We start from the raw sequence: 26001 nt of genomic DNA, 5'->3' as shown, positions 1-26001 counted from the left end.
TTTCTTCAATCTTTTGTGCACATCTGGCATCAACACAGACAAAAGAAGTTTGTTTCCTTGAGCTTGAGTTTGTATCACCAGAATGACAATTTTCTTAAGCCCAGTGCTGAGCATTTTAAACATATAAATAAAACATTAATTATATCTCTAGATACTGCTGGCTGTTGCTGTAGCGGCAATGAAATAAGGAACTCATTGGCAAGGACAAATCTTTTAATGCGTTAAAGGTTATACTTGAGCTTTGGAATATCAACTGGTGCAATATCAACTCAAGAAATTCTCCTAAAATTTATATTTTGCAATATCCACAGCTTTTAGCCAAAGATTTTAGCCTATCTATAATTACATTTAACGTGATTGAAAATACATAAATCAAGGTAGTCGAGAGTAGCAGCTGTATCCAATCATCCCATCGATTTTTTATAAAGTGAATAAAAAGAAGCTTGTCCTTTAAGAGTTTCCCACAAATTGTCTACATTAATTGTCTACTACAAAAATACGCTTGATTGTTAAAAATACATTTTTAATACAGAAATGTTCACTACATCAGTGACTAAAGGTTTGTATTTTGTCATGTACTGGCTCATTATTAACCTGTTTATTATTAGGCGTAGTTTGTTCATTCATTCATTCATTCATTTTCTACCGCTTATCCGAACTACCTCGGGTCACGGGCGTCATCTCAGGCGTCATCGGTCATCAAGGCAGGATACACCCTGGACGGAGTGCCGACCCATCGCAGGGCACACACACACACTCTCATTCACTCACGCACTCACACACTATGGACAATTTTCCAGAGATGCCAATCAACCTACCATGCATGATTTTGGACCGGGGAAGGAAACCGGAGTACACGGAGGAAACCCCCGAGGCACGGGGAGAACATGCAAACTCCACACACACAAGGAGGAGTTGTGAGGTGTGGAGGTGTGAAGCGAACGTGCTAACCACTAAGCCACCGTGCCCCCGCGTAGTTTGTTATACTTTTATAATAAGCTTCTGGACAATCAGAATGGAGAATTTCACAGCACTGAAGTACAAGGCAAAATATCTCTCTTGTATCTCTTGTCTTGACTTCTTGATAGTAAAGCTAAATAGAAAAGTTTAACAATAAAAGCTAAACAGAGATGCTACAGTACACTGTAAATGTTGTAAAAACATGTGACTCAAATTATACACACTATATTGCCAAAACAAGGACAATTTGGTGTCTATCATCTACTTATCGATACTTTCCACATGGCTATGAAATATTCCAGGCCTGGAATTAAAACCAGTCAGATTAGTCACAACAAAGAAGCAGCATTTCAAGATGACGCAAGGCGCTCCATTTTTAAACAGGATTTCCATAAATAAATTGATTCTGCCTTCTTTGACATGACTTCCAGTCTGAATAATGCGGGAACACACATTCATTTTTGTGGCTTGCCCCAATTTATTTGGAAAGCTGTAATCAATTTTGGTTAATGAATCTGTCCCTATCTCATGAAACAGACCCAAACTTGAGACAGCATAACAAACATATCCTGCGACATACGTCATGTGCAAAGCTTGGGACCAACACTCTCAATGCATATGCATGACACTGAATGAATAAATAATAAAAACGTTAGGACTGAATTTACTTGGGAAAAATATCATCGTTTAAGAATACATCTATTACTAAACTGAACCATTCCTTAGTGTGTCTCTTTTACACGGTAATGTACCTTTAAAACACAATTGTACATCAAGGGCCAGTCTTGTACCATTAGTTAGCTTTAAGAGCAATGCTATAAAGTTTACATTCACATTCCCTGTTAAAAGATAGACAGTAAAGGACACACTAAAAACTAAAAGATGTACACGTAAGACTTCCACTCCTATAGCAAGAAAAGCTACAATTCAGTACCTTTTTTAAAATGCAATTCACTTGTGAGAAAAAGGACATACATAGGACAAAAATGAGCTTTGGATGCACTGAAATAGTGGTTTGTAATAAACATTATAATACGACTTTATTGATCATCATCATCACCATAACAAGGCAATATCATTAGCCTGGCATTTCTCAGAACATCATTGGCATCAAACAAGTCCTTCCAGTCAGAAATTAGGGTCTTAACGACTCTCACTCCCTCACAAAAGCAGCAGCCATATCCCGACAAAAGGGACAGGAAGAAAACAAAAACAACACAAACAGGCAACACTGACAGAAACGCCCTGGAGTTGTGTAATCCACCGGCTTGTTCACAACATAGACAAGACATTTTATGGCTTTCCAATCATCTCCGTTTCAGGCGGATAAAAGCGACCTTTGCGCTGACCGATGAAATTTTTTTTACATTAACCCAAAGGTCTCAGAGCAGATCAAGTCAGACATTACTGATGCACAGTGTTTGGACGTTATCGATATGGAGGTTCATGCTGATGTGGACTGGGCCTATAGAGCTGCTGTAACCGCAACGGTCTGACTGGCCAGCCGGGTAACTGTCCTATCACTCTAAGGCCCACGGGTTGCCCAGGGCACGAATGAGGGGCACTATGCCCTAAAGCCTGCCTCTGTCCTGGGCATGAGTCCAGAGGAGACAAACTAGCGGCTGGAGATGAGGACGTAGACAGGGGCACCAGGATGGCTGGCGTCAGGCCATAACGCACCTGGAAGACACGTGCCGACCCATGGGAGGTAATACCATTTGGCCGGAGCTCCTTTGACCCCTGATCCTTTTTCTTCTGCTCTTCCTCCTCCTCCTTCTCAGAGCGCTGGGTCGGCTTCCTCTCAGGTCTTTTCAATTCCTGTATCTTCTCAACCTGTGCACGGCGGATGTGATATGTCTTCCTGAAGCTCTGGAAGGAGTCCAGGAAGTCCTCCAGTGGAACTTGGCCCTCCATGAATCTTTTCAGAAGCTCCTATGGAGGTCAAACAACAGATATCAGAGAGCAGGAAGTCAAACAGGATTCAAAACATGCAGCATTCAGTGATTCATCTTGTTCCAGGCCAAATTCCATTAAGCACAATAATTAAAAAATACATTTTAAAAGGGGTAAAATTTACTGGCAACTCAAATATTTACAGGAAATACTTTTGTCACTCATGTACTTGTTTCCTGTTTGTCACACCTTAAGAGTACCTGAGCTGAACTCAATACACTATTAGGTCTGTAAACACAAGTCGGTCGAGTGATCACAGTATGTGATTAATTTAACATGATAGTAATGTGTCTACAGGAGACTCTGTTCTAGAGAGCAGGTGGTAGAGCCCTTATCCAGCCCAGTATGGGGTAATTAAATTATTGATGATAGCTGTGTCTTCTAGCTGCCTCACCCCGATTTCCACCCTGATAAACACAATACAGTCCGTATTGAGGCATTGCTCGTAGCAAGCCATAAATCAGTGGCTTTTGCCATCTGCTCAGATAAACAGCCTCATCCATTTGGAGCTTGAGTGACCGAAATCATCTGTTTCAGACCATATTCAGAATCCTAAAGTTACACAGATAATTGTGTCATTAAAGTGATTCCTACCGAAAGTTTGGTTACAAAGTTGTTGTTTTTTTTGGACTGCGATTTCATGTTTATTCAAATTTTGCCAAATCGTTTTTAGTATGTATGGGAGACTAAATAGCATCTAGATCGCTGTTAAGATCTAAACATAAGCACTTGGATCATGGACAGAAATCATGGATAGAAAATAAAGATGAAATTTCCGCAGCTATCAAGTGTATTAGTAAAACAACAACAACAACAACAACAATTTAACAGCAAGGGACGACTTAAAAGAAAACAAATTACCATGACGATGACCTATGGCAAGCAGATGAAAGAGAATAAACATCTAAGCGTCTACAAATTATAAATCCCTAGTTATGCAGCAGCTTATAGAATAGCACTTTATATCCAGTACTTTATATTATTGTGCTTTTTATTTTTTTTACTATTGTGTTCTGAAAATCTTTTCTGTTCTGAAAAGACTCAAAATTCCAAATCTAGATCAGCTGAGCTATTTAGCCGAATTGAGCTATTGGATCAATGTTTTAATTTGCGATACTGTGATAATTCCAATAAATAAAATGACGCCAGTAAATTATTTGTGGTAGACTTTGTGGTGGTAGTTTGACTCGCATAAGAAATATCGAATAAGTCGATTCAAGTACAGAATTGTGCGTAACTGAGACACGCCCCTTCACTTAAACTCCGCCTACTTGTGTAACTCTTACATAACTTAATAGCACTTAAGTTCCTTAGTTACACATGAGGTCTAAATATTGAGCAACTTCAGTATAAAAATGCATGTTGTGGCTTAGAATCTAAGCACAGAATCTTTAGGATGAACTAATTAATTAGCTTCTGAAAGTGACTAATGTTATACAGTCGATAACACGTCGTTTATGCCTAGGTATCACTCAATTCTATGCGCAGCTTCATGTATCTATCGTATAACAAGAGCATCTCGGTCTGTCTGCTCCAACAGGAAATCGATGGCTCTAATCCAGCAGGTAAATGGACAGGCCACAGAGACGTTCGCCTCCGACAGAAATCTCGGCTGCTCATACCTGGCTGACAGCAACACCAGGCACAAGGTCACTATCCATTTAGCCCGGCCATCGATCAGAGCAGAGCAGCTTAATGAGTCGAAGTCTCAGGGCTGTCAGTCAGGCCTTGACAGTGGGCTGAAAAGCAGGATGTTTATTTATGGCCTTTCCATCGATCGGTTGCTCACCTTCTGAGGAGCTGGCGAGATCTGACTCTGAGTGCCATATGCATATATCGAAACTTGTGTTACTTTCATAGGTCGTTCTGAACAGAGCTCAGCTATAATGTTTTGTTAACTCGATAAGGTTCTTTTAATTCGGTTTGGTGCAACACCAGTGGAAGGGTCATTTTCATGCTGCTCAGCAAATGTGTGCGTTTAACCTATCCTTGACTCGATTACGGTTAACGTAATAGCATTTGTTAGGCTATTTATGGTCAATGGATATTTGATGTTAGCACAGAATTGCTTTAAGTGCTTTAATCTAGAGGATTCCTAATGCAAGGGGATTAAATATTTAATACAGCGTGGATCTTTGGAGAGATGTAAGAGATGTAAAAAAAAAAAAATGAAAAAATGAAGCATTTGTTATTGAATGTGTGTGTGTGTGTTTGTGTGTGTGTGTGTGTGTTCTTAACACTGAAAAAACCACACTGAAGTCTGCTAGAAATGGATAAAAATAGCATGTTTGATCATATTGCTACACATTGCATTTTTCACAAATCTGCTGAAACTGGCACGCTCGTTAGTATCGAGCAGTAAGGAGTTAGTATCCTTAATCTATATCCTGGATTTCTTTAAAGCTGCTTCGTAACAATGTCTTCTTTTAAAAGTACAGAATAAAATTAAACTGAATTAAACCTGACTGCCTTCTTAATTTTAACACCAAAAAAAAAACTTCACCTTCTACTAATTTTTAAACCTTTTAATGGCACATTACTCTCATTACCAATTCTCTAGTGCTAGCTTTCTGCATCTACCACATATGATATGTAAAAATACCTGAAACACATTACCAATAAACATTTCCCAGGCTTCATCCATTGCTGACGTACGTTTTCACTTGAGCTTTCACCTAGCTTTTAGTCACATTACTTTTGCCTTACATATATTTTTATCTCTGATGTATCTGTGCTTGTTTTACACGAATAATTGGCTTCAGAATTGTCCAGTAGTTTTAGTAAGGTATTAAAATTGCTCTAAATCTAAACCATTAAAATTGTGCCACTTCCTAGCATTTGTGAGATATTTAGGGCCAGATGTTCAGTAAAGTGAAATAGGTTCTATGTGAGGCAAACAAACTGCAGTGTAAACGCTGCAAATGGGAGGAAGTTGACTAACACCTTGGAACTTAGGAGGTGTGATAGCTTAGTAGTTAAGTTGTGAGTTTAAATGAAGTAATAAAGAGATACGTGTTAACACCGAATAAATAAACAGTGTGGAAGGCATCAAGATATGGAAACAGGACAAGTGTGAAACGAATAAATGACATTCTACAAAAGTCTGTAATTAGACTGGATTCCTTTTTCCAGTCGTGTGTAACGCGAAAATGGTCTGTACAATTTGAGGAAAACGGATGTAAACGTTAACGTTAATAGTGATATGTGCTAGGAATGTGCCAACAAAAGCAGCCATACGGACAAGCGATATTAAAACACACACAAAGTTTATCTGAATACTTAATTTCACCAAACCAGATGGTTACATGTGTATGCCACGTTCCTGCAACAGTTTTAGCACAGAATGCAGCCTAATTATGCCTGGAAACGGAAACAGCTCTGTACATCAGGCTTATAATGTTTCTGAAGATCTCAGCATGCCTTTCTGGGTCACCCTGAAAGCAATAAACAATTTGGAAACAAATTTTTTCCCTCTAGGTCGAACATCGCCTAAGTGTTTGCGCAAGCAAAGTTGTGAGAATAGTAGGACTGAATTTTTTATTATTTGCACTGGGGTGAAGGGAATGGGGTTGGAGCTGGGAGGGGGTTAGGAGGCTTCTTTTTTTTCTTAAAGACTGAATAGCGTAACAGAATTACAGAGGAATCTAAAAACTAAAAAAAAAGACAAGACAAGATGATGAGTTTACCTCAGATTGCTCCTCGACATGTGCCACCTCCTCTTGTAGGAGGTTCTGAGCAGTCTGTGGACTCCGCTTCCGCATGTGGGTTTCTGAAAAAGCACAAAACATTTCAGCTGTCATTAGCACGTGTGAGTTCAGTTTCACACAACGAGGCTCACTGGTGACATGTCCGTATTGTGTTTGTTGCTATGGAAGAAATACGAACACCAAGGACAATGGGAATATTAAACATTTATTTAAAACCAGTCCTGACGATTACAGTAGCTTTGCAAAAACATACTATTGTGTACATGTGTATAGCTGAGTTCTTGTGTTGTTTGCTGTGTGAGAGCGTCTTTGTAGGAGACAGAGGAAGCAATCACTTTCTGTTAGCTCATCTCTGCTAATAAGTACAAGGCGGGTGGGGGAGGGGGAAAGGGAGTGGGGATGGGGGGTCCAACAGCGAGTGTTCAAATGGTGTTACTATAGCGACCAACCAGTTTAACATGCCCTAACGTCCAAGTCCTTTGAGTGTGTGAGCAAAGAGAGTATGCGCTAGTAGCTAAGGAGGGCAAGTGCGGGTCAGCACCATGACACCAACTGGCCTCCATTATGTTCCTTAATTCAAGCCAACTTGTTAGAAATGGAGTTTGGTCAGCAGTCTTTTTACGGGTAATTTCACCCTTTCGGGTGCTACTGTGATTTTATTTCGGCCCATATCAACAATCCTGAATGTGTCTGAGAAGTTTTCCAGCTCCAAATAGAAAACAAACTCCAACGAGGGTGGGCTGATCGTTTTCCCTTGTGTGGATACACGCCTGTGGTTTTACAAGCAGATGTTGCTACTTTTGTTGGGGAAACTTTTTCTTTGTCTGCTGCATCGCGCCATAGCCGTATACTTAAGGCAATCAACAAAATGATGTAGCTTTGGAGGAATCCCCAAAATGCTATTTAAGTGGGTTGTATTGACTTCATTCCTCAACCAGTTTTTACAGTTAGAAGTAAAAAGAAAAAGGACATGATTCTGGGGTATATGTAAAGCCTCACTTTATGCTTTGCCACAATATCATTGTACTTTATTTATTGATAGTGTATATGATGTAGATTATACGATCATGTCAGAAACATCGGTGCTTTTAAAAATAATAAATAAATAAATAATAAATAAAATAAAATAAAATTGTAATAATAATAATAATTCACAGCCTCCTGATACAGCGATTTTTCTTGCAAAGAAAACATACAAAACATTTTGTCAACAATGTAACCTAGCTGACGTCTCATACTCAGATGGAAAATGTGGTGAAGCACAGTAGGCTGGGAGATATTTATACATCTTGCGACATTTAAAGGTCTGAATCGCATGCGGTAGAATTCACCAAAACTAATTTGCCTTGCCAGAGTTGTCTCTACTGATAACATCTTCATCGTTTCCCCTGCCTCTGTTCTTCTTAAGCCAGCTTTACACAGTATGATTTTTCACCCTGATTTTGCTGCCACAGACAAGAAACAGCACATCACAACCGTCAGGAATGAGGCATGTGTTGGACACAGAATCACAGTTTATTAAAAGATAAATCAAATAATCCAAGGGCAAATATCTGGTTGGGGCAAAAACAAGTACATAAACATAGTCAAAAATAGAATATCAAAGAACACAAAGCTTGGAATCATCACTTGAAAAAGTGCGGTTTTGTTTAAAGGAAATGTGTCATTGGAAACAGGGACGTAAAGTTTCTTAATTGGGTGACTGCTATCTGGAGAATTAATCATGTGACCAGTCATATGGTGGGGTTTCTAGGTTTCTCGGTGGAGTTTGCAAGGGTGGCTGGCTGTAGCATGAAAGTCTGGGCACTAGAAAAGGTAATGGAAATGTGACAGTTGTGAGATTTTGATGGTCTTGGACTGCATAATATAATAATAACATGCTGGTCATTGGCTGCTTTATTGCCTTCGCAACCAAAGATGACCGACAACAGTGTCAGAAAAAAAAAGTAGAATGATGTGATACTAGAAATACACCACTCACTCACTCTCACTCATTTTCTACCGCTTATCCGAACTACCTCGGGTCACAGGGAGCCTGTGCCTATCTCAGGCTTCATCGGGCATCAAGGCAGGATACACCCTGGACGGAGTGCCAACCCATCACAGGGCACACACACACTCTCATTCACTCACGCAATCACAAACTACGGACAATTTTCCAGAGATGCCAATCAACCTACCATGCATGTCTTTGGACCGGGGGAGGAAACCGGAGTACCCGGAGGAAACCTCCCGAGGCACGGGGAGAACATGCAAACTCCACACACACAAGGCGGAGGCGGGAATCGAACCCCCAACCCTGGAGGTGTGAGGCGAACGTGCTAACCACGAAGCCACCGTGCCACCCGAAATACACCAATGCAATGGAAATAAATAAAAATATTCTAATGAACAAAAAATTATCCTTATTACATTATAAAAACGCCTGCTCAAGCTGCTCAAGCCCAGATCACAGTGACTGATGATGTAAGCAGAACTTTCATTAGTGGAAAGTCAAGAGGACCTTTAGCGTATAATCTGTTACAAATTTTATTGATATCATCTCTCACAGTGTGACAAGTCATAAGGTTTAAAGACTGTAGTAATCACAGAGTCTTAAGCAGGCTTTAGATGTTACTTCATGGAAGACTTTAGAGTGCTTTCGACCTAGAGGGCTTCACGTGTCCCCAACCTAGTGAAGCCTGTGGCCCTAAAGGGAGTATGAATGGCTTGGCACTTGCTTGACCCCACTAACCAGATGTTAGGAGTTGTAATGGAAGGTGACAGGAAAAGAGAAACATTCACTTGGGGAGCAGCTGTAGGTGACCTACATTCTTGGAAGTACTTGCACAGCGGGTTCCTTTGGGCATTGGCACTTCACATGGATGGACATTGTATTGGGGGTGGGTACTTTAGAGCCAATAAATCCTAGAGGCTTGTGGGAACCAAGAGACCAAGAACCATATTGTGAGACTTTTACACAGTGGTGGCAACACTGACCCCTTGACATACTCAAAAAAACACCACCACCAACAAAAAAGAAACACAAAAGCAAAGCAAATGAGATATGAAAATCGATAAAGTCCCAAATCCATTAATTAAAAAGTATAAATGATTAACAAAAAGCTGACAAATGCAGCTTTTTTTTTTAACAGACAGGATATGAGCAAGAACGTATAGCTATAACGAGATTGCTGCAATGCTATAAAACAATTAGAATTAATGAGATTATTGGGGGGTCTGGAGGCATAAATGGCTTCTGGAGCACTAAATTATAGGTTCCAAGCTCTATTTGTAGCAAATAAACGCTTCTTATGGAGTGCAAACCAAAACTTCAATAGGAGACTGAGACGAAGAAAAAAACCACTGGTGAAAACCAACCACCATGAAGGATTTTTTCCCCTTCTGATTCTTCTCTATTAGTTTTCTTCTCTCTAAAAGCATCTTTTCTCTTAGATTTCATACTCTAGGACTATTTTCTCCACACCAAATCATTTGCAGGATTTACAGATATATGCTCCCAACAGTTAGGTATTTTTTGAAAGTAGCTGTACAGTCGTTCCAGTAAGATTAACATTAGATGCATGGCTTTAAAAATAAATTTAAAAAAATTGTTTACAGCCATCATTTATCAGTCAGCGGTCTTTCATTTCAACTAAACACAGCCACATCTGATGGCTGAGATTTAAACAAGTGAATTCAGCTGTAGCTCCTGTTGGCTGGAGTGAAAATCTGAAATCAGACCAGAATCTTTTCCATCAGCAACGGACAGTCTTGGTTCAGACGGTACACAAAGCAATACTTTTATACAAAGCTTTTACACACAAGAAAATGGGTCTCTCTCACTCTTGGTCTTGCTCTCACACACATCTGCATAGACACACACTCAACCCTGCATAAATATACACACTTCCTGTCAAAACACCAGAGCTGTGGGTGTCCTCTTGTGGTTTTTGAAGATAAATACCGCCGACTGTTTTGCTCACAAAAAATAAGGGTGGGGGTTGTTCGGATGATTTCAGGCACCAGTTTGGACTCTAAAATGAGCTTGATTGGCACAAACTCCTTGCTCATGCTCTTGCTTTTACTCACTTCCTGATGAAGGCATTGAGACGGCATCTGGTGCCGGCCAATTTCTCCAGCTCAGCCTCATGAAAACATTACAGGAGCAGATTAAGGAGAAGGAACGCAAACGAAGGCTCTTAGACAGCGACTGTTTGCGGTCAATTTTGGAAGCGTTTTCTCTAATCCAAAGAGATAAATACATGCAAGATCAAAGATGGAGTCAGAGAGAGAAAAAGGTCTCAAAGGAGACATGCTGTGTAGAATAGTGCATGTTAAGTGACCCTTTTTAAAACATCACTTTTGCAAACTCAGTCTCACTATCCTTGAGAACCTGAAGGCTTCAAATTGGTTAACATTTTACATTACACAATTCTGAAACTGATTAATGATTGCTAGTTCAGTAATGACATTTGAAACCCAAAATAATACCTTATTTTACATTTAGCTTGAATGTGACCTTGGATACTAAGTTTACACAACATAACATCTTTAATCTGATACTAAATTCAATAGTTACTGCTGGAGGGGTAACAGCTAAGCTAAATAGCTTAAGTAGCTTAGCGTATGTTGCTAAATAAGTACATGCCAACTGTGCTCAAACAACAACAGCATGCTTAGTGTTAGTAAAGAAACGTTTTAAAATTTTTCAATACTTTCTTTTTTATTTGAAGGTTTCTCTTTTTATGTTCACTGTGCCTGAACTCGTGTGAACCCTAGCGATGAACCCTAACATAACTCTAGCGATGATGAAATATTGGAAAGTATATTATTCCAGGGACTTGTGCACTTGGGTAGACTTTCAAGGGATGAATTTCAAAATGTCTGTGAGAGGCCTCATTCTCCTACTGAGAGACTAAGCCAAGGCGTGGGGTAGCTCAATAGCCCTAATCCAACTTTGATATCCACCCCGTCTTTTTTAAAATACTCAGAGGCAAAAGGCAGGGCAATGAAGTCCTGTTAAATATAAACTCTCCCACCAGTGAGAACTATAGCTCTCTTGCTTGTTCTCTCTCTCTCTCTGGTTTGAACATATGAACATTTTGTCACTTCAACAAATATTATAAAGCAGTTACAGTAGCTAAAAAGCACCCTAATTAATAATACAGGCTATTTTAATCTTATATTTTATCGTTACTGTGTGCAAATATTAACACCATTAATGATAATGGATTAAAAAAGAATCTATTTAAATGTTGGAATAAATCTAGAATTGTTTGTGTTAAAAACTTCTATGGTACAAGAGGATGAAAATGCTAACACTTCAGGACGTTAGTTACTGAAGTTACTGTACAAAATGTTGTGTAAACAATAGAGCAGAAATGTAGCTTTGCATTATGTGCAACGTTTTAATAGAGCTTCTCACTTCACTAATATGACGTATAGATAGTAGAATGATGTTACTGGTAATATAATAGCTATGTTCCCATATAGCTTGAACCCAGATGAACAATATAATCTGACAGATTTAGTTTTCTACCTTGGGCAGTCTTATAATCTCCCTTCGGGTTTCCATTCTTCTTGCTGTAATGGAGCTCGGGACAGATTACTTGCTATCAAATGACTTAAGCTAACGTATATTACGGTTTAGAAAAAATGAAACATTCTAATGTATTTAACTTAGGTTTCACAGCATCTGATAAAGCATATAGTCACACTGGGATCAGTATTTATAGTAAATTGGGCCAATCTTGTTTTATAGCAAAACTTTAATCAAGTTCCGCAAACATTCGGCAAAGAAAAAGAAAGTATAAGTTAACACAGTAGAAAAAATTTCTGTTGTAAGATTAATAGAGGGAAAGTGGGATTATGGAAAGGATAATGTCTGTTGGGCTTGAAATATTTGCTGAAACCTGGTAACCCTGACTGTGATTCATAAAGCCTTATTTGAATGTGAAAGAAGTAGAATGGCCAAAAGTTCAATGGGACAATAATGACTTAATGTCATGGACCATCAAGAATAGCTGAAATTGCATCACATTCACCAGTAAGATTATTCTGTAATCTTTTATATCTTATATATGATCCTTCATCTAGACTACAGACTGTTACATTTGATTTACTGGAGCTTTCAAATAGAACTGATCCTTTTTTATAGTGGATGATGATTTACATCACCATCAAATCCATCCACCTGTTTCCACCCCATTTCTTTATTTTACATGCTCTGGATTTGGACCAGTCTTTCTAAAAGCCATCTTGTTAAAATGGTCAAAAAAAAAGGTTTCCCTGTGTCCAAAGGCAGCGTGCCAAGCTGCTATGTCATATTACAAATCTATGACAACTACCTCCGCTTTACAAGCAGAACAAATAGAGTAAAGCATACCAAAGCTGTCACTCTCCAGAGAAAAATGTAGGCCAGGAATGTGCTATTGGAAACATGTGGTGTAGCAGCAGAACAATGTTGTTAAAGATTTTTTTCAGGAATCTTTATGCCAGTGAAGGCGTCAGCAGCTGAATGACTGTACAACACGGTAATAAAAACCCTCCAAGACACATACCTGAACAGACAGGTAAGACTCCAAGCCTGAAACTGAACTAGACTTCATAGCTTCTTGACACCTATGATGTCTGAGCCTGACTGTGCAAAGCTCTGAGACATAAGACAAGGCTTTTCCCTTAGTCATGCATGGGGATTTTAGTCATTTTCACCCTGTATCTCTCGTTCTGTCACGCTTTTCCAGGCTGTAACCGTGGCAGAATAAGAATCAGATGTTCAGAGTTGGAGGAAGGATCTCACTCCCACCCATCCTGCCCCAGGCTGCAGCTGGAGAAGCGGCTTCGTGTGTGCAACATGGTGACAGGAAGGTGAACATTCCACCCTTCTTCCATCACTGGCCAGCTGCTTTGAGGGGGGGAGAGTGAAACAGAGGAAGACTGTGTTGATAGAGCAGAACGTCTCAAGCTACAAAGATGGCGATGGCGATATGGACTCGTGCACAGTAACTCACTATTTCTGTACACTATGGAACACGTCCTAAACAGTCAAGACCTTTGAGAATCTTGCAAATCTTGGGCGCTGGAGGTAGTGGACCAAACAAAGGCCCTTTCAAATGTATCTGCCATTTGCGTCTGTATAATTGCGGGGAGGGGCCTGGGAAAATGTCAACATATAATTCATATTGGCTTTGTTGGGCAGAGAGCTGGAATGTAGACTCCCTCCTCAAATGGAGATGGAGAGGGTGTTTAAGGAAGGAGGGTGTGAGGTGTTTAAGGATTGTGGTGGGCTGTTGCCGAGGTAGCTCTCCAGGGCTTCGCTATCCTTAATGAAAATTAATGCAGCCAAGAGGAATATGACTGCGTCCAACAGCCTTGAATCATTCATAGGCTGGGAGTGTAAACAGACCAAGCAGACGTAAGATAGGAAGGGAGAGACAGACAGAAAGAGAGGGAGCGGGAGATCTTCCTCTGAGGTCCCTACAGGGCCGTTCTAATTACAGCCTTTTGTTTTCTAACAAACACCAGTGCAAGCAAGCAGGGGCAGTCATCCTGTTCAGGCCCAGTGTCCAGACCATTGCGGTTTACACTCGCTCACTGTTCTTTTGGGTTCTGTTTCGTTTAAGTTGGCCCTTGTACTTTGCAATCAAGGCAACCTCATTCACAGTTTACCATCAGATGTTCTCTGCTTTGTATAAAATCTCCACAAGCTTAAATTTTTATTAACTGATAATAGCCAAAAGGTCTTTACAGTCCAGAGAACAATATTAGGGTATGAGAACTAGACAAACTACGGATTTAGCCAAGAGAGGATAAGTGGGGTGGAATATCATAATATTTCTCTTGTTCTGGTTAGAATGATCGTGAAAAGAACAACAAATGAAAACTGCTCCCTTAATACTGCATGGTTTGGTTAGGGCAATGAAACTTGAGCACTGCTCTATAGGCCTGCTCTGGTTAACAGCAGTTATTCCTGGCCCATGATGAAAGGACTTGGGAAAAGCCAGGTGGAGACCTGATGACCTCGACTCACCCGTAGGACTGAATTACACCGCTCTGCCCCGGATGGCAGGGTCAACAGGTTGGGCTGTACCAGTGCTAAAGGATGTGTGGATGATCAATTCAGGATGACAACAATACTTTGTTTTATGCATAAATGAGGTGGCACCAGACCATCAGGTCATGTTTTTATGGAACAAGTTCACCTAATGATGATTAAATATCACTAGCAAAAGCAAGGGCTGAGAGTGTCCGAATGCTGTTCTCATCATGTGTTTTGCAAAATGATAAAAATAACAGTGCTCTAATGACAACTTTAAAATTATATGCTGATCACATCTTCCATAAAGGATTTTCCATCTTGGTAAAGACAACACTGTGTACAGTGGTGCTCACTGCCTCATTAGGAAATTTACTTTGGTTCTTTTCTTTTAGAACATGTCCTGAATGTGTATGTATTGCGAGAAATAAGGTAGGCTTTAGAGATTCTAATAACAATGAACAGCATTAACGCTAATGAGCTGCATGTAAATATTTGCCTCAGCATCATAACTTACATACTAAACACGGTTACTCACCAAGTCGGCTTTGCTTTTCCCTGTAGGAAGCGGCCAGCTTTGCGAGTTCTGCATACTTAGCAGCCAACTGAAGTTTACCGTTCTGTAGCCGGGGTCGATGTGCAAGGCTTTCTTCTGCGAGACTTCGATTAGTTGCAAGCAATGTGTCCCTCTCCACATGCAGCTCCTGAAACTGAGCAGAAAATCCCAGTTAATCCAAGAAGGCCAGGTACAAGGGACAATTCCAGCTGTTTGGACAGTTAGAACAGGGTCAAGGGCTTGAGGCAAAGTCTTATCAAATCAAAAGTTTGGAACCAAAAAAAGTAAACACCAGTAAACACTTTTCTCTCTCACCATTCTTGATTTAAATCTCTGATCCACACCTACAATTTTTCCAACTCTGGCATGTCCAAGACCTTTTATTGTCCATTAGGACCCCAATAAACCATCAACACTGCCTTGCCACGGTTTCTCACATGAGATAGTGTTCAAGGTCTGACTACAGCAGAGAGGAAATGTTAGCACATAGAGCTCCAGGGAGATATGTATGTGCATAAGCAGTACAAGTGGATTCAAATCTGTGCATGCGGTCACAGACAGGTCATGGGGAAAGAGTTCACACTATTCATGGTGAAGAAAGCTTGAAAATAAGTAGACAAGTGTTCATGTGACTGCAGACCACCCATGAGACTATATAAGCCAGAGGCCTTTTCATACCAGTGTGATTATCCACCTTGCTGGGTACTGGGCTTGAATTCCAGGTCAAGGCTACAGCTCTGCTCGTGTTTCATAGGGCCAGAGCGAATGCTTTAAAGGGTTTGGCATGGAACCATATAGCTGTAAACGTCAAGCTATAAACCTGGCACTAGCTTCGCTTAATTCACTTTTCAGGCTTTCAATTAATTTTTATCTAGAGGTTAAATTCATGGCACTTGATGTACCATGAACACGCAAGCGGAAGGGCTGTAAAGAATCATCAAGAAACAGACAAAAGTATTCTAGATACCTCATAAAAAAAAAAAAAAATTATTCAAAAGCCAATAATCCCACTTATTGCCGTGGGTGCAAATGAATGATTTCCAGATGAAAGACCGTTTGGAATATTTAACTCACACAGGAAGAGCCAAAGCCCAAAGCTGTGGTGGAGACAATATTTAATGAACAACTGCCTCAGACTGCCACGACTCACTCTCTGTAGATCTAATTATAAAAATCCTGTACATGATGGGTTGCTTAACAGCTCAGGACGTCATTTTAACTTTGCCCTCCATGACATTGCCCAAGACCACTAACTCCAGCGCTCTGGGAACTATAGAGACAAATCCAAACCTCCAAACCAACATCCTAATGGAAAGCATTCGCATAAAGCTCAGTCATCCTGAAAAACCACATTCTCTACACTAAGCGTAATTGCCCATGCCAGAGTATGAGGTATGGGTCGTCCTGGAATTTTGTGGAATTTGTGTTTCTTTCCCCTAGCTTATGCCAGAAATATTAAGATGAATCCAGGAGGTGGCCTCAACTACTAGTTTCATGTGTTTCAATATCGCAGAGCCTTACCGTACTTAGCAAAACATATAAGAGGATTAATGTTCTATTTGTTAGATGAATATGAGAATATTGCCTGCATTGCAATTCCTCAGTAAATACCGCTCTGCTATCCCCACTAGATCCATTTCCATTTCAGTATCCATTTCGCTAAGAGGAAAGTGAAAGAGCCAAGAGGATTTTCTGGGTGCTCATGAAAATGAGTCATATTTGAGCTGCTAAGAATGACCTAAAAGAACATGACTGGGAAAATAAATAAATAAATACTTTCGGTTGTTATATAAAGCTCCTTTTTTATGCTTTCAAATTCAAACTTTTTTTTTTTTTTAATCACAGCAGGTCCATGTACTGCTTTGTAAATTCCCTGCCTCATAGCAATTTATCGCTGCAGCTAATTATCATTAGCATTCGACATTTTACCTCACACAAACACCACCTGATTTCTGTTCAGACTAACTTAGTGAAACTTCAGAGCACTTAGGTAATCATTTTATAATTAACGCAAATGCATGGCTTGGAATCAAACACAAAGAATAATGACATGCTTTTCTTCATCCCTGGGTGTTAACTGATTGAAAATTAAATGTTCAATTCCTGCATAACAAATGGTGCCTTTAGGAGAAAGCCCACTGAGTGGAAACCATGTCTGTGTGTGTGTGTGTGTGTGTGTGTGTGTGAGTGTGTGTGTCTGGAACAAGCTTTTTTAAGACAAGTAGATTACAGCAGCAAATCTATAAGCATCACACTGTGCTTGCTTATCAGTAAACAAATGCAAAAACATGGCTCATCTGAGTCACCTTAGACAAAATAACCCAGAAGATTACATGTTTTGTTGCGGCAGGTGTCAACTGAAACAAAGAATGTTTGAAAACGCTTTATACCAAAGCTCTGCTGAATGTTGATTCACTCTCAGTCTGAAGAAATGTCAGAGCTGTTGTTACAGACAGGTATTAAAAATGTTTGCAGTTTGTTTTTTTTTTGCAGAGTCTCCATTAAGCGTCAGGAGTAAATTTAAAACTTCAAGACAGAGGATTCGATATATAGGCTGGTGTGAAAACAACCAAATACTATAGTATTTACATTATAAATCAGACAATCAGAAATGAATTTCTTTCACTGATTTTTTTGCAACATTAAACATGTAATAAAATGGATAAACAGTACGATCTGTTCTTTAACGGATCACATCACCCTGTCGTGATATTATCCTATAATAGCCACGTGTTTTTATTTCTTACTTGGATTTCAAGGCCTGTTCTACATTATCGTGAGAAAAACCACCCAGCATTTCCATCACGAACCCATCATGAGCAGTTATTATTCTCCAATTCTTTGGTTTCACAGTCTACATAAAAGCCAAGCCTACTCCAATGGTATCCCTTTATTATTCTCCATCCATTTTAGAGACACCCTTAGTCTTTGCCGCTAAACGGTTGAACGAACCGAGATAAACTTCACGTATCAGGACGGATCGTCCGAACATCTCGAGATCTTTTCGGCAATAGAGACGACAAAATGAAAAATGAATTATGTAATGAATCTGTTTCCAGAAAAGAAAAAAAAAAGGCTTCCGTTTGGCTTGAGTTATTGTGTGCCGTAAATCTGATCCGCCTCAAACGCTTCTAAGTGGCAGATATCACAGCACTTCCATTATGATTACTGGGAAAACATGCATGCCAAATTCTTAAGCTAATGAAAGCGGCTTGCTCGCTTTTTACTTTCATCATTTCCACTGCTCCTACCTGTACTGCCCAAAATAAGCTATCCAACAATCAGCAACTAGCGCTTATGTCTCCATCTCTAAACTAATGAACATTCATTAAACTGAAAAGAACAAGCTTTTTATTTTTTTTTTAAAACCTTGATTGTGTATGGTATAGCAGATGATACATTCAGGTTTTAATTAGGTGCCATACTGGACTAATGAATATTCAAGGATATGCAAAGAAGGATGAAAAGTTGAAAATGGTGTCCAAAGCCTTTGAATTCATTTTAAACATGCATGGTAATTGGTCCTATTTAAAGAGAAATGCTCTAATTAATTCTACTTCGAATCTTGTTCGAAGGCATTCGCTCTTTTTATTTTGATTAAGGTATAGCTTGAAATCATTTTTACTGTCTGCACACGTTTTCTCATCTAGACTGAATCTAACCACAAGGGTGTTTTGTATCTTACTAACTTGTCTTCTTTGCTAAAGGATGTGGTTTTCTGCTGTGACATGAACAAGTCAGTCACGCAAACCACTACAAATGGTTTTTCAGAGACTTACGAAGTCTTCCGCCTCTTACCTTTTATAACTCACGCACTCTTCCTGAGCGACTAAAATGTCGGTCTGCTGACTCTGTGCCATGTGTCTTAACTCACCCGGAGTACATAACCATCCAAACCTCGTCTTTTTTTTGGTTTGTTTCTTTACCGTTTCTCAGCATGTTTGAATGCCAATCTTGGATAACGGTATCGCAAAAAAGTCAACCACTTCTGCATAACTTCAGAGCTATGGAATCCAAAGCATTTTGGCCCCTCATCAGAAGACATCACTGGTTTAAACTTAAACTTTATTCTCTCACTTTTTCTGTCTTGCTCTGATTCTGACAATCCCCAACACAGGACAGTTTGCAGTCTGAACAGCTCCCAGTTTTACCCTAAACAGGAATCAACATGGATTATCCATTTCCTCTAGAACATGCCTTGATTTCTGTTTACTCACTTTCCTGGACACAAAATCTCCGAGGGCCATGTGGTTAAGATGATATGTAGTCCAAAAGAATGAATATAGAACTGTTTACCGTGGCAGATTGGTCCGAATTTTTTTACTGCGTATCTTGTTTATTGGAAACGATTTACTCCGACTAAAATTCTTTTAGTAGCCTTTCACCAGCTGTGAGAAAAATGTGGTTGCATCCTTCAAACACTCTAAAGCCATATGCTATTTGGGTATTACAGCAAGTTACATAGACCAAACAGTCTGGAAACAGACTTTGAAGTCATGCGCTTGGGTGGCAGTGAGATAATGGATGTGAGATGGTAGATGCTTTTCCAGTTCTATTGTGTCTGGGGTTTTAAATGTCACACGAATCTAACAGGCCATTTTATATGCATTGTTTATTCTGACGTGCTTGACGTTAGGATCAAACTGACTCGACAAATCAGAAAGAAAACAAGTACACATACAAACTTGTTATGCGAACCAGTTCTTGGATTAAAATCCAGTTTCCTGGATTTTCTTGGATTAAAATTTGGATAAATTCACATTGTCATATGTATTTTAAAACAAACGCTCACTGACTAGTTACGTTTCCAACAAACCTGTCTTTCAAGTAACACTTCCATAGAATTCTAGGCTATTATTCCAGCGATCTTTTTTTAATAGGAAATGTTACATGAGGACATCGGGGAAAAACATTACAGAAAAACTCTTACCTGAAATACATGTTTTGTGTTTTTATTGAACGATTAGTGCTGTATATATTATTGTGTAGGGGAAAAATATCTCAAGCATAAAGGATAATGGTCAGGTTTCACTGTTAGCTCATAAGAACTAAAAAAAAAAAACATTTCTTATGCACCAATATCCAGCAATCATATTAATAAGAAACCAAAGTGAGATCAACGAAACCAGTGAAATAAATCGACGCAAGACTTTTATTACAAAATAAATGCTGTGTGCCATTTAAGCTAATAATTAAAACGAATATACAAAGTTGCCCAGGTTGCATTTTTACTTCAAGGATGATTTCACAGAGACTGAATCCCTCAGCCTGCTTCCTCAGTGCTGTTCTCAGACTATATTTTTCTGTTGCGAACCACCGCACATTTGTGTAATACTTTCATCATCAGCCTGAGCACCAGAGGCAGCTGGTTACCATTGTCGCCTGGCAATGAGGTTTGAAGATAAAACGGAAAACTGTGTGTTCTGCTCCCTGGCAATCCTTTTTATGTTTTACTATCAAAATGTCACAAAGACAGCAAGAACGACAATGGCACACATCACGCTCACATCGAGTTCTGGACGGGAACTGGGAGAGAATGTGAACGCAGGCGTATAAATGTTTTAAAGAAGACAGCTGTACTTGTGACTTTCCTTGTAAGCATTCAGGACATCGTTTATCTTTCAGCCTTCTGTCTTTCTGAGCACAAACCCTCAAAGTTTTTTTGTGCACTTTATTATTCTTTTTCTATTCAATTTGTGCCTTCGTATTTTTATTCAACTCTATTTCTAGCTTTCGGGAATCGACCATAATAACCTGTTGCCTTGTGCATCTTGGAACCAATGGTAACTTCAAAACAGTTTAACAACATATACATTACATTACATTAGTCCAGGACTGTTTTCATACCGATAGCAAACTAGACAATGGTAAGTGGTAGTTCAGTGGTTAAGACGTTTTACTACTGATTAAAATTTCATATCCCTGGACCACCAAGCTGCCACTGTTGGGCCCTTGAGCAAGGCCCTTAACCCTCACCTGCTAGGTTGTATACATGAGAAACTGTAAGTTGGTCTTCCTTATGCCATAAATGTAAGGGCAGAAACATTTTTGACTTATTTTTGACTTAGATACTTCGTTTAGGGCTGAATCAGGGCTGAATCATGTAGTTGAACTGCACCAGAACTTGATTTGAAGCAGCCCAGGTCACCACTTCTTTAAATAGTCTTTGTCTTGATGACTTGAGTATTAGAGCAGTTTTTTTTATCTTCCCAAGCACAATGCACCAGAAAGTAAACAAACCTGTTTCAATTTAAAAAGCCTAAAGCACCATAAACAAGCATTCAAGACACCCAAACAAACTCCACGTTAAGGTCAAACAGACCTGGATCTGTCTCAAAAGATCTACTTTGAAGTTAGACATAAAACACAAAAGAGGGATGTGCTGCTATAGGAAAATGTGATGCAGCCTAATGCGAGGATTGTTATACCCTAAAGTAAATTATTTTCCAATAACAACATCCTAATTCTTTTATTCCTTTTTTTAATACCACATGAACCAGCTTGACTTTTTCCTCTCTCATGAAGTTAATAATAAACGTCATGTGATAAAGAAATATTTTAAAAAAATTTACAAAAGAAACCCGTCACAAATATTACAGCATCACCTCAGAGTGTCTACGCTGACGCCGACTACCATAACTGCAATTTGCCTCGCAGCTGCCACTACTATCCAAACTGCTCTTTTACAAAAAGAATCAATACCTATTTAACCAATCAGACTGGGGGATTCAAAACTGCTGCGGTATAAAGCATTCTGAGATGAGAGAAATGAGAAATCTGAACGTAAAATGAATAGCTGGGGATCGAATCCGCACACATCTGACTCCACTCGTCGGTTAAAATTACAGGCTACTTCAACCCACAACGAGATCTGACTCAGTAACTAAATCAGAAAAAAGAGAGATAGAGATGACGGTGATTTCTTGAAACAGAGTCTGTTTCAATAAACCCGGTGTCACTGTGGCTGCGCTTCCTGGATTTGTCAAGTCAAAATGCATCTGCAGTCCAATTCATCATCCCATTTTCACACCACTTGTCATAAGTGCAGACACGGCAACACCTAGATTATTAATACTGAGAACGTCTGGTCGAGGAAATGTACAAAAGCTTTATATACTGAGGGTAAAATACACTTTCAAGGGTTATACTGTGAGATTTCACATTAAACGCTCTGGGTTGTTGATCGGAGTATCAGGGTTCAAGGCCCAGCACAGCCAAGCTGCCACTGTTGTTCCCTTGAGCAAGGCCCTCAACCCTCCCTGCTCCAGGGGCGTCGTTTCATAGCTGCCCCTGCACTCTGACCCCAACCTCCTCAGTTGGGGTATGTGAAGAAAAGAATTCCACTGTGCTGTAATGTATATGTGGTGAAAATAAAGGTTCTATGCCCTCAAATTCTATGCCCCCGTTCTAAACTACAAACCATATTTATAACATGTCAGCATGGCCGAGACTAGCTGACCTCAGATGAGCTGAGGAGCAGACTTTAAGTTCACCCACAGACCAAACTGCCTATGTTAAGCTTTCACAAACAGATTACTTGATTGATTACTTTTTTCAAAAGGTATACAACATATATACTGTATGTATATATACACAGCTAGACAAATCAGCTTATTGTCTGCAGTTATGTGAGACAACCAGATGAAGCTCCAAAGTTTGCTATAAATAATCACTTAATGTGAATTATAAGTCGTTCTAAGCCTTATGATCAGTAGCCCAAAGCCTGAACCACTGTGCCACCACTTCCCACACAAGTTCCCAAATAACATACTCCAAGCATGATTAAGTGTATTATTAAATTACTATTGAAGATGTGTAACATCATCCAGAAATCAAAAAATAACTATTATTATTTTAAATATTTAATTCTGTAAAATGGAAATGTCAAACACGAGTCAGAGCAGCTCACATAAGAAAGGAAGTATTGAGAAACAGTCAATACTGTGATTGTACTATATTAACCGTGACACATTTCTTCAATGTAGACCTTACTAAAATCTTGTTCCTATTTATGGCCCTGAATGTCAGAAATAGGAATATGCTACACCGACCACTGCATGTGACTTGGAAACACAGAATGTCCTGTGCTGTGTTTAAAATAGACAACAAGAACAAAGAAAACGAAAAGGGAACTCAGTATTCCTACAAATGCAACAAGAACAGCATCCATAGTGGTTGGCAATATTTACCGCAAGCACTTGAAATCACGCCAAGTCTGAATTACAAGTCAAAGTCGTAAATGAGAGTTTTACGAGGAGCACATGAACGGTGCACTGTGTGTGTTGTTGGGGAGAAGAGGATTGTGGGGGGGTGGTCAAGAGATTTGCCAAATACTTCAGGACTCTGTAAAGATTATAAAGGGTGTCCTTTATTTACTTCAGAGTAACGAGAAAACAGGCTCTCATTCATCTCTGCTGCTGAAAGCGGACGAATGGGAGTTTTGCATACTTGAATAGTGTTTCAAAGACAACAATGCCAGGTAATGTACACGGTAAAGTAAAACCCACTCAGGCGAGGACTCTCGTCCATCTCACTGAGCCGTTACCGCGGTCTCTGAGCGGTTGCCCTTGGAGACCTTTGCGCGCTAATGAATTTAGGCGTCGCGACTCTGATCGGGCATCATGCATCACTCGCCCACAATGAGGTTTGTGCGCCAAAGCATGGTCACGTGACCCTCCACTGATCTACCCCCACCACCTCCCCACCCAGGCTGACACCCCACCCAGGCTGACACCCACCCGGCTGGTCAGCAGTGATAAACTTTCAACGGTGCAGTCAGGGAAGGAGCACATTTATGCAAAAAAAACTTTTTTAAAATATAATGTTCTCAATATGTTGAATATGCACTCTGGCTAATGGCTGCAGAAAAAGATTTAGATTTAGAAACGCCCCCTAAAAATGCACACCCTTCATTTTGAATTATAGTCTATCAATAATGCTGATAAACGAATAGCCATGACGTAGCATTACTGTAAGTTAGAAATTGATCTACTGTTATTATGCTATTAATATACATTCATTTCTAGGATTATTATATAAATCAAAACCAGCTACATATGATTCATGAAGTCATAGAGCTCTCGGAGACATAACTGCCATTTGGGGTTGCAACTTGGAAGGTAAGGCTCATTTCAATAGTGACACCTGCCACCGTGGTCCACCCAAGTAGCCATAATCAACAATAGCAAATGCCTAAACAGCCCAAGTATTTAGCCCATGTCTTGCCTTGACATTGATGGATAATATCACTTAACTTGTGTAAAAACAACTTCTGTTGACTGTCTTGTGCTCATCCTAGGACACTTATTCACAATATCCTCAAACTGAATGGAATCTATTCAATACATTTAGTATTGTTAAAATTATAGTATATAGTTGTAAAAGAGTAAAGATTTACAACCCAACTATCAAGTGCCACCAGAAACATGATGGGTTCCTTGTGAAGGTTTCTTCCTTTTCTTTTTCCCAGGGAGTTTTTTCTGTCGACTGTCGACTCATGTTTGCTCTTTATGCAGGGCACTGGACATTTTACAGCACTGGACCATTGTTTGTTAAAGAGCACCGTTCATAACAATTAGAAAGATGGATTTAAAGCTGGGTGAAAGTCTGTTGCTCCTGGTTACATTGCACCACAGCTTGGGCGAACCAAATTAACCCAACAGAACTGCTGACATTTTCCCGGTGATGAGCCAACGCATTTGTGATGTGGATTTAGAAATTCTGCCAACACTAGTGGCCCACGAGTATGGCAGACATTGATCAAATGTCAGTTTCTACTTGGAGGAGTCTAATACTAAGCGATCAGACACGTATTTGTCGAAGCTGAATTGTGAAAATGATCCTGGACACGATGAGAAGTGCCATAATTTGCTGTCAAAATCTGACTTTAACTTGTATAAAGCTCTTGCAACGTGATTCCTGCCTTAAAAGTCAAAGATAAAAAAAAAAAAAAAGTCTTTGAAATGCAACTAGGGTTCAAACTTTAAACACTTCATTAAGCTGCAATTATTTGGTTAATGCGCGGTTCTGATCATTACGCAATCAAAGCTGATCTGCGAATCAAATATATACTGTGTATATTTATATATAAAACCTATAATCTGTTGAGCTGGAGGCATGATGACATTCTTTTCTTTCTAACTGCATTGGGAAAAAATCTGAGCCTTTAAAGAGCACGAACGCTTATTAGAGATGCAAACCACGCCGCATAGAAAACGATACGTCTCCGTCGTAAACCCGACACTGGTGAGTGCGTTTTGGGGAGAATGCGGACTTGGACGCCGGTACAGCAAAATCTGCCTGTCAGAACACCAGGGGAAAAAAGCATGGATGGTTTAATAAATAAAATCATCTACTAACAGAAAAGACTGAGGGACAGAGGGACAGATGGACGCAAACGCGCGCTCCAGTGCAGCCTTCATGTCGTAACTCACCTTTTCACTAAGGCGCACGATTTTGTCCATTTTTGTTTCATCTTGAAGAAGCTCCCGTAGTTCACTAGTGCTCAGGACCCTGTACCCGTCCGGGCAAGAGTTCACTTCCCTCTTCTGGGACATTGTCGTCCCCGTTTAAAAAAAGAAAAGAAACCGAATTAAACGACTCGGATCAGCATTTCGCTGGTGTAGACGAGCCGAGACGCGCTGCAGGCGCAGGAGCAGAGAGCAGGAGCAGGCGGAGGAGGTCTCATCGGTATGAAGGCACGCCACTGTTTAGAGACAATGCAATAGGATATCACACGTTTACACTTGTGTGGTGTAAGACTTTCCTTAGCCACAAGGGGGCGTGCAACTTGTACGTGTCCAATGACT

General features: G+C 39.8%; 1 protein-coding gene across 2 annotated transcripts; it reads right to left on the bottom strand.

Moving 5' to 3' along the window:
* Positions 1–1968: 1968 nt before the first annotated feature.
* Positions 1969–25941, bottom strand: vps37d (VPS37D subunit of ESCRT-I). 2 transcript variants are annotated; one of them, XM_060863293.1, is made up of 4 exons: positions 25627–25941; positions 15176–15341; positions 6600–6682; positions 1969–2892 (listed from the first exon to the last, which is right to left on the bottom strand). In XM_060863293.1, exons 1-4 carry the CDS (start codon positions 25747–25749, stop codon positions 2389–2391), a joined length of 876 nt encoding a protein of 291 aa, XP_060719276.1. In that variant the 5' UTR covers positions 25750–25941; the 3' UTR covers positions 1969–2388. The 2 variants fall into 2 exon arrangements, with proteins under 2 accessions (XP_060719276.1, XP_060719274.1); XM_060863291.1 differs by having other exon boundaries at positions 15176–15347; positions 25627–25937.
* Positions 25942–26001: the final 60 nt, after the last annotated feature.

Source organism: Tachysurus vachellii, chromosome 26, assembly GCF_030014155.1.
Source record: "Tachysurus vachellii isolate PV-2020 chromosome 26, HZAU_Pvac_v1, whole genome shotgun sequence".
Lineage (NCBI taxonomy): Eukaryota > Metazoa > Chordata > Actinopteri > Siluriformes > Bagridae > Tachysurus > Tachysurus vachellii.
Note: the sequence above shows the minus strand (reverse complement) of the source record. Positions and strands in the feature narration are given on the sequence as shown.

Bases quoted from the DNA above. Each gene is read 5' to 3' on its own strand.
- vps37d (XM_060863291.1), bottom strand. From the start codon at position 25,749: ATGTCCCAGAAGAGGGAAGTGAACTCTTGCCCGGACGGGTACAGGGTC. The intron at 15,348-25,626 runs GTGAGTTACGAC...TTTTCTGCTCAG, and splicing joins TCGTGCGCCTTAGTGAAAAG to TTTCAGGAGCTGCATGTGGA. The intron at 6,683-15,175 runs GTGAGTAACCGT...GTGCTTTTTCAG, and splicing joins GGAAAAGCAAAGCCGACTTG to AAACCCACATGCGGAAGCGG.